Raw genomic sequence first — 9697 nt, forward strand, 5'->3', positions numbered from 1 at the left:
TGTCTGGTCTTTAAAAATAAACACTGCCTTCATTTTTTTGAGTTTCATTACCAATATATGTATTTCTGAACATTACAGTTTAGTCCTGACAGTATTTGGTAATAAGAAATTTTTATGTTTTGATGTGATTCTTAAAATTGCCTTATCAGTGCCTCAGTGTCTTGTTTCAGCTGGGTTTGTATGTTGACATTTTCAGAAGACATTGAGAATCATAAGTGACTTTAAGTGCATCCCATCTATATTAGCTCTCAGTGTAAATAGAGCTCAGAAGTGATCTGCTGAGCCCCTTTCACTGGATTTCACTCTAAAACAAAATGTATTCATTAGTATTTACCAATATGATTTGTTGACTTTAAAATCACTTTCACTGTCCAGAACAACCTGGTGAGGTAGATAAGAGTAAATAGCTGCATTTTATAGATACAGACACAGGTTTTTAAAATGTGACTTACTCAAAACTAGCAAGTAGACCTAAATCAGTATCAGTGGAACCTTCATGTTTTAGATCAGATGTCAGCCTCTCAGGCTCTCTCTGAACATCCTGCACATAGCTGTGTCCCTTGGTAGGCATGCCTTTCCTTTCTTTGCTTTATTTTTTTATTGTACTTACCATCTTCTAGAATACTCTTCTTTTGTCGACCTGTAACCCCTCTATCCAGCAACCACAAGAATATAGTGAAGGCAGAGATTATTTTGTCTATTTTGTTTACTACCATATCCCAGCATCTAAAACCATATATGGGGGCCTCCCTGGTGGCGCAAAGGGTTAAACACCGCACTATGAAGCAATCTGCGCAGCCTCTGCAGCACAAGTTTGATCCTCAGCCGGCCAGGGAGCAACCCACGTGGCACAGCAGACCTCTCCTGTCTCGCCCGCTGCTCCCCTTAGCAGTGTATCTCCGTCAGTCTGCCTGTTCTGCTCCCCACTCCCTCTCTGGTGAATCCTCTCACTCTTCCCCCACCTCTGGTCTACACCCCAGTTGTTGTATGCATAAATAAATAAATCTTTTAAAAAATAATAAAACCGTATCTAGCACATAGTAAGTGCTCACATGTGTTTACCCAAAGAAGTTTGTTATGCAGAACCAGCAGATTTGAGATTTACCTTTTAAACACTCGTATTCTGACTCTCCCAACATTGTCATATTCAGAGTCTCAGTGTGGCAGCATTAGGGCTTACCTCGTACAGACTGGAAAGAAGTCATGGGTTTAGGATTCCCAGCTGCTTATTATTCTGAAATAAAAATTTCAGAATCACTGACTATTTAGCACTTTTTGGGCTATGTGGTACAAGGTCTGATGTGACTGAAATGCAGTGACACGTTCCTTAGATGGCTAACTCATATTTCTTAGCTTGTCTACATCTTCATCAACCACTTTACTGTTTTCTCCTGTAACAGAAGAATTAGTGGAATGTCTGTGGGGAAAGGAAATCTGTTCTTACTAACTTGGAAGGCCTGGGATCAACCTTCTATATTCATAAGGATTGATTGGGAATGCTGCATGTAACCGGGTCTTAAAATAGCTGAAACTTTCAGCTCTCTATTTAATATGACCCTGTGTCTCACAGAACATCAGCCCTATGCCCAGAACTGTGCTAATAAGTGTTGCTCTCTGTCCTTTGGAGCACAGCCTGGCCCACAGAATGAAAGCCCTCCCTAGCTTACCTCACTGACACAAAATATACACACCAGTCCTGTATAACTCTACATTCCCACAGCCTTCCCAAGTCCCTGTACCTGTTCCTTCTACCTGAATTTTTCTCCATTTTGTAGTTTCTCATTGCTCACATCCAATTTAACCATCTCCTTCCCAGAGTTTTCCCAAAATCCCTTCAGCATGAACATCCTATCATTGCTTCTGCTTCTTGGCTGTTACTTGTATCTATTGATACCTAACGTCTACATGACTTGGTTTGCCCTTGGTTAGTATCTTTCCAAGTAGATGAAAGTTCTTACAAATCCCAGGACTATATTTTATTAAGCTTTTGTCTTCCCTCAGAATTTAGCATGTAGTTTTGCATATGCTAAACACTTATTAAATGAATTGGATAAGAGAAACAGGATGTTAAATTCCTCAGCTGTTTGAGTGATTGTGGTTTTAGGACTTGGGGTTTGAGCATCTTAGCGTTCACACTGATACTTCGTTCTATTCACAGGCAACAGCGAGTGACCAAGTCACCAGCACCCGTGCACCGAGGGAATTCCTCATCCCCTGCCCCTGCAGCACCCATCACAAGCATGGTCAGTGGCCTTTGCCTTTATGAATGACTCCTAGGTTTCTCCTTGTTAGTGCCTGTGTTGTTCCACTTGAATCCCAAAATGTTCATGAGTATTTTCCACAAAAATAATTGCTTTAGTCTTTTATACCTTCCCCTTTCAAGACACAATCTAACTCAGGCTTCTAGTGAAGCCCTTACATTGGGGAAAGTGTGTTCAGGAAATTGGTGGGTATGGGCCAGAGTGCACAAAGCAATGTGTAGTATAGTCAAACAACAGTTGGAAAAGGAAGCTGAAGAGGACAAGGGTAAAAAGACAGGAGGTGAGGTGGGTGGGATGGCTAGGTCAGTTCATGTAGTCCAGTAAAACATGTTGGGATGTTCACAAATTCAGATTCAGGTCTTAGTATTATGAATGAGGCTGGGTCAGAAAAGTTTGCTTATTTATGGTGTCAAGTATAATTTTACAACTTGACCCACGTACCAACCAGTGTATTTTTTTAAAATTTCATTCCCCCATAGACCTTTGTCATTAATCAGGGCTGACAGACGAGGGGAAAAACTGTTCTTGTGTACTTCAGGATTCCAAGTGGGTCTTTGTACTAAGCACCTTGAAGGCACAGGGTCTAGAAGCTTTTCTTTTCATAATTCACGCTTCTCCCGCCATTAGGGATTTGGAGTTTTATGAGCATAGTCACAAGTATTATGTAAAATCATGAAAGTAGAAATAGTGAAGAGATGGGAACAAATGACCACATATGTGAGTCCTAGTGGCTGAAGAGACTATCAAATAATTATACATCTTCTGGTAACCAAATTAAGAAGGAAAACATTAGAAATATGGAGTGATTTAGGTTCTGTGGTTGTTTCTAAAATGTCCTTTACGAGGGCCTCCCTGGTGGAGCAAAGCACCGCGCTCTTAAGCAATCCACAACCTCTGCAGCACGAGTTCGATCCCTGGCCGGCCAGGGAGCTACCCACATGGCAAGGCAGACCTCTCCTGTCTCGCCTGCTGCTCCCCTCAGCAGTGTATTTCAGTCAGTCTGACTGTTCTGTTCCCCACTCTGTCTGTGATCCTTTTCCCCCTAACAGATCCTCTCAACCCTGCATCTCTGGCCTGTACCCCAGCTCTTGTATGCATAAATAAATTTTTAAAAATAATAATAAAATGTCTTTTACGAGATGGAAGGACTGTTATTCCAGGGTATTCTTTTGGCTGTTCTTTCCCTCTCCCCAGCCTAGGGTTAGGCTAAAATAGAGACTGCATAGGCAGGTCCTCGTGACCCCAAAGGTAGGTTCAAACTATGTTCTAACTGCCTTTACTAGAGCTAAGTCTAGGTTGAGTTGTGAATAAGGTATAATATACTTGGTACAACCACCTGTTTGATCCATTCTGTTTCTTTTCCTTCAGCAGCTAGAGACCAGAATTCTGGAATTGGCCCCTGCTACCATGTAGCAGGGGGGACTCTGGAACATGTGGAGTAGTTTAGCCAGTTAATCTTGACCTGATTAAGGAAAGGCATTCAGGGAATGTGCTAATGCTAATTGTTTTTCTCTGCAGCTTTCACCTTCTTTTACCCCTACCTCAGTGATTCGTAAAATGTATGAAAGCAAAGAGAAAAGCAAGGAAGAGCCAGCACCTGGAAAAGCAGCTGTTGGTGAAAATAAAGAGGACACTCAGAAGACCAGTGAAGGTACTACAGAGATGTTGAGGGTGTATTACTCAAGAAAGTATGTGATAGAGAACATGGACCTGAATAGTAACCATACTAACCTGATTCTCTGCAAAGCCCTGGCAAGAACTGTGGCTGCTCTGGATCACAGTTCTGTTTGACCAGTGAGAAGGGTTGGACCAGCTCTGTCACTTAACCCCTTGAAATTCTAACCAATCCAATAGTGATATAAGTGCTATCAGGATTAATCATCTTTATTTAGATTAAGATCCTTATTTGGGCTTCAGAGTTGAATTTATTAGTATACTTATTTGACAAATTAATCAACTAGTTTTACTACTGAAAGGTTTCCAGTCTGTGGAGGTTAAATGTCCAGCAAAGTCTGTACAGTGAGTTAAGGGGCACATGACAGGCTTTTAGGAGCTGCACAGTTGGAATTGTGAAGGACATGACAGATTCTAAAAACTAGGGTTTACATAGGTCTAGAGTATTGGTGGGAGCTTTTTGCCTATGAGAAAGCTTCTGGAAAAAACTGAGAAAATCTAGTTGTGCTACTAGAAAGGCAGTTTAGATTCCTTCACCAGACTTAAATAGATGTTTAAATTTTCTGTTGTAATCGATTTACATAATTTTACACTAGATTTTCCCCTTAAGTTAAAAAGCATGTTTATCCCAAGTGTCTAAAACAGGACTAGCTCCCACACAGATCTAGGCCATAGCCAAATGGACAGAAGCAAGGTGCCCAACTGAGTTGGACCACCAGTCAGAGTTGGCTCCCCTGCCTATAGTTAATCCTAGGTTGGAAGGATTAGAAGAATAAAGATACAGGTATTTTAGGTTGTAATTTATAACTTCAGTCCCTTTGGATTTATAGTGTAGCAAAAATAATTTGTTCCAGCAAAGTATTTGAAGACTGGAAAACTTGGGGACTAGTTCCAGCTCTGCCCCTAATAATCCCTGTGACCTTAATTGGTCCTAATCATAAGGCAAACATTGGTCCTTACAGTGCAGTCTTCCAAATTTGTTGAGGGGATCAAATAAGGATTGTGAACTTTTTAAGAAATGAGATTTGGGCCTCCCTGGTGGCACAAGGGGTTAAGTCTCAGCACTATAAAGGTATCCGCAGCCAGTGCAGCACAAGTTTGATCCCCAGTCAGGGAGCTGACCCACATGGCACAGCAGACCTGTCTCCCCTCCTGCTCCCCTCAGCAGTGTATTTCAGTCAATCCGCCTGTTCTTCTCCCCACTCTGTCTCTGGTGAATCCTCTCACCCACTCACATCTCTGGCATACACCCCAACTCTTATATGCATAAGTAAAATCTTTTAAAAAAGAAAGTTAGTTTACTGGATGGATCATTGGGAGGACAGAATGTCTGCGAGAAGTTAGTTTACCAAAACCAAAATATTCGTTTGGATCTTTACAGAGAGTCTCCTGTCACCCAACTCTGTGCACAGTGCTGATCGAGACTCTTCTCCAACTACAAATCCCAAATTGTCAACATTGCAGCGCTCTTCATGTTCTACCCCACTGTCCCAGACCAGCCGTTACACCAAAGAACAAGATTACCGACCTAAAGCAACTGGGAGAAAAACACCCACCTTGGTGTCCCCAGTTCCAGGAACACCCTTTCTCCGCCCTGTCCACCAAGTTCCCCTCGTTCCCCATGTCCCAATTGTTCGGCATGCTCACCAGCTTCACCCAGGGTTGGTCCAAAGGATGCTGGCCCAGGGAGTCCATCCACAGCATCTTCCGAATTTACTCCAAGCTGGTGAGTTTCTGACCTGGCGTGGGTCCTGGCAGGACAACAATTGCTAGCACTGATGAAATACAATACTGTGGGAGGCTTCCATCCCTAAAAAGAGGTTATTAGATTTTTCTATCTAACTGATGGGCATTGGGTCTAATCCAACCTATCCCTTAGTCCATTAACAAATTAGCAACCTAAGCTTGAGCATTTTTCATTCTTAAAAAGCTTCATATCAATAAAACTAGTCAAAACTGGAAAATTTCCAGTAAATTTAAGATTACATCTCATCAGTTTTTCTTTGTGCTCCTCAGGTATGCTTCCTCCTGGGATGGATCTGACTCACTTACAGGGTCTATCTGGTCCAATCCTGGGTCAACCCTTTTACCCTTTACCTGCCACTAATCATCCTCTCCTAAACCCTCGTCCTGGGACACCTCTGCATCTGGCAATGATGCAACAGCAATTACAGCGCTCAGGTAGGTGTAGGAACGGGCTAGGTGAGCTACAGATGGGCTGAATTGGCTTAAAGCTTTTGGACCAGTTTGAGTGGAAGGGAGGAACTGACAGTGACAGTTCATTCTTTATTCCCTTATCACAGTCTTGCTACGAAAAATTAACCAGAAACTAGGATGAGGTGAACCAGCCTCTGTGGGATTCCTGTCCCTGCAAAGATAGGAGGAGAACCAAGTGTGCTCTGGCTTTCTTTGTCCTTGTTTGGAGAAGAGGCTGAGAATCCTTCCAACAAAGGTTCAACACAGGGACTGCCCAGAGTAGATACCTTCTCACCAGTTAATATTAGCGCTCCTATGATGTGACTGCTTGCCTTCTGAGGTAGTAATCACATCATTTAGGGTGGGTTCTCAGTGTGAATAGCTTCTAGATAGCTCATCTTTCCAAGGTATGTCTTCTGGCACTGTTAGCATTTTGCAAAAGTGTTTCCTAATGAAGCCCTTAATAAAGGGCTTTGGGGTTTTATGAGATATAATCTGAATGAAGCAGGACATGATATAGACCTATTTTCATGTTATGAATAATCCTTCCTTATCCCACAGTTCTTCATCCTCCAGGCTCTGGTTCCCAGGCAGCAGCTGTCAGCATTCAGACAACCCCTCAAAATGTACCCAGCAGGTCAGGCCTGCCCCACATGCACTCGCAGCTGGAGCATCGCCCCAATCAGAGGAGCAGCTCCCCGGTGGGCCTAGCCAAATGGTTTGGCTCAGATGTGCTACAGCAGCCCCTGCCCTCCATGCCTGCCAAAGTCATCAGTGTAGATGAATTGGAATACCGACAGTGAAGCAGGACTGGTGGGCTCACCTAATCCTGGACTTATGGCGGCACCCTGGCCAGGACTCTGCTTCCTCATTGTGGGATAATTTGGGGCTTTTGCTTTGGAGCACTCTGCAAGGGTTCAGGCACCTGGCGCAGTCCGCATTATGAAGGAAGCTGGAAAGATCGTAACCAATTGAATGGAGCCCTCGTGGTCTGAAGAGGGTTGACAACATGCACGGTGTTGTCAATCCTGGATTGTCTGTTGTATATCTGTGTGGGTTTTTTTTTTTTTTTTGTAAAATATGTGAATGAAGTGTTGGTGTCTTCACCAAGAGGTGGCACCTAACCCTTATGTACAGACCTGTGTATAAACAACTTTTGTATATACATATAGGATAGCTTTTTTGAACTTATACAGCTGTACATAAAAGTAGCTGTTAGTAGTTAAGCCTCTGTGAAGTTTGAATTTTTTTCACTTGTATATTTGGGACTTTCTTGGTTGATTAAAGTTGCAGTTGCTGCGTAAGTGAAGCAAATGGCACTGTTGTGCTTATTTCTTCCTGTGCCCCTTTTGTCTCCAACCAGTGAAGCCATGAGGCTCTGTAGTTTTCTTTAGGGAAATGAAATTTTAAGTTTTCTATAAAACTGACAGAACTGGGCCTCCCTGGTGGCGCAGACAGTTGAGCGCAGCGCTGTGAAGCTGTCCGGAGCCTCTGCAATGCTGGTTCAATCCCCACCGGCCGAATCCCCGCCGGCCGCAGAGATGCCCACATGGCGAGCAGACCTCTCCTGTCTCGTCCACTGCTCCCCTCAGCAGTGTATTTCGTCAGTCTGCCTGTTCTGTTCCCTGCTATCTCTGGTGAATCCTCTCACTGATCTGGGGTGGACTACTTATTTCTCATGCACACCAAATTAATTTTTGAGTTTTTAATACTTATTCATTCAAGGTCACCTAAGCCACTGTGACTTCATGCTGGAGGATCAAATATGAGGCCATTGTGATTTACAGGTGAAGGGCAAGGTGGTTGGACTTTCGCAAGGGTAAAAAACAGTGTGAGTTGTTAGAGGTGTTGCCTAATAAACTTGAGAGCTGCCCAACCTGCCCTATACTTCCAGAAACAAGGCAGAATGCCTCTCAGCAAAACATGGCTTTCTGAATTAAGGAAGAGATTTGTCCCTTCCCAGTACTCATTAGCACTCCCTTGCCCCAGTACTACTCATTCTCAATGTGATTTCTCAGCTCCAGAAATAAACTGTTTAGGATTCTTGCAAATGCTGTTTCCACAGGTAAAGACTGGAAAAGCAGTCTTAAGTAGCAATAGCAGAACAGATGTTTACACCCAATTCCCCCTTTTCTTTGTCCTCTCACTTCATTCCCCTCTGTTTGAACCAATATTAATAGGTTTAGGGTGGGGAAGATTGATTGGGGCTGCCAATAAGGGTATCCTTTTTGGGCTAGAACCTGGTATGACAAATGAACAAATGTAGGCACCTAGCAAAGGGCAAAACCATTAGCCAGGGATTGGTGAAACAGCCAGAAGAAAATAGGGAACACTGCTAAAACACAGCAGAAGCTAGACAAAGGTTTTAACAACTATTTCGGTGTACTAGAGTTAGTAGAGGCAAAAGAGGAGGCTAATGCAGTCTTTTGGGATCTAAGAGCCTGATACAGTGTGAGGGCAGAGAGAAAGTGATGGCTAATAAGCAATGGTTTACATGGAGCAACTTTGGGCCAATATGAGACAAATTTAGAAGCAATCAAGATTCAAAGTATGTGCAGAATAAAGGTTAAGCTAAGAGTGTGGAAAGCATCCTCAAAGCTGCAGAGGATCACAGAGAAACCAATTTAAGGAGGGTCATGTAGGAGGAAAGAAAAGTGCCTCCCAAAGGAAGCAGCTGAGCAACTAGTGCTTGGGAAATCCAATGCAATAATGAAAAGTGGAGGGAAGAATGTAAAGTAAAGTGAGACCTCCTTCTTTTAGGAGATAGCTATTGAGTATCTTCTAAGTCAGGATACATTAACAAGGAGGGAAGTCAGCTCCACTGGCCCTTCTTTGTTAATGAAAGAAACAATCCAGGAATTACTTCTGATTTAGTAATTCCATTCCCTTTACCAACAATTCAAGAAAGGGCATGAGACCCAATTTAGGCCAGAAAACGCAAGGACAAATTGGTTGGGCAGCTTCTAGGAGATGGCTTCCTAAAATGGTAAGAGCCCTTTTTTATCCCCTGGATGCTAATGTCAAGCCTGAGACTAACAGATACTCCTTGACTGCTGAGGCAGCTGCCCAGCAAAGCCAATAAACTACAGTGGACAGAGAAGCTTGATGGAAAGAATTTGGATCTTCAATGAGGTAACAGCTGCCACTTGCCCATCTGAGAGCCGGACAATTTACATGAGAGACCAAGTTTCCTTCCATTTCAACTGGTTAGTGCTTGCTGTTACATATAAGCCAGAAGTATTCTAATAGAAGATAGTGAGTGCTAAGATGTGCTTTTAAAAAAATCAGGAAAAACATGAAATCTCTAGTAGCACAGGCAATGTAAACCACACTGCAAACCATCACAGTTCATAAAGAGAAAAAAGACAATCTTCTGGAATGCCCCTCCTAACACAAAACTACCCCTGCCCTAGGACCCCCAAGTCTAGGGACAAAAGAAAAAGGAAAGGCAGGGCAATGCTCTCTTCAAGCACTAGGGGGCCACTGGTGGAGGGAGGGAGCTAAAATATGGCAAAAAGGCCTTCTCAAAGCACATCCTCAGGCCTTGTATGATTGGACTTCAGAAA

The 9697-nt window shown here is 43.1% G+C and overlaps 1 protein-coding gene across 2 annotated transcripts in view; it reads left to right on the forward strand.

Annotated features, from left to right (window-relative positions):
- EIF4ENIF1 (eukaryotic translation initiation factor 4E nuclear import factor 1) overlaps nucleotides 1–6934 on the forward strand; it is a gene marked incomplete at both ends in the record, with an annotated part of 41992 nt that extends 35058 nt beyond the window's left edge. For both annotated transcript variants that reach the window (XM_084253615.1, XM_084253616.1), the window contains 5 exons: nucleotides 2159–2243; nucleotides 3780–3912; nucleotides 5317–5661; nucleotides 5952–6116; nucleotides 6693–6934. In XM_084253615.1, coding sequence (XP_084109741.1) covers nucleotides 2159–2243; nucleotides 3780–3912; nucleotides 5317–5661; nucleotides 5952–6116; nucleotides 6693–6934 — 970 coding nt within the window. The remainder of the gene's footprint in view (nucleotides 1–2158; nucleotides 2244–3779; nucleotides 3913–5316; nucleotides 5662–5951; nucleotides 6117–6692) is intronic.
- Between the last annotated feature and the right edge of the window lie 2763 nt (nucleotides 6935–9697).

The sequence above is a fragment of the Talpa europaea genome (assembly GCF_964194135.1).
Source record: "Talpa europaea genome assembly, chromosome: 14".
NCBI classification, from domain to species: Eukaryota; Metazoa; Chordata; class Mammalia; order Eulipotyphla; family Talpidae; genus Talpa; species Talpa europaea.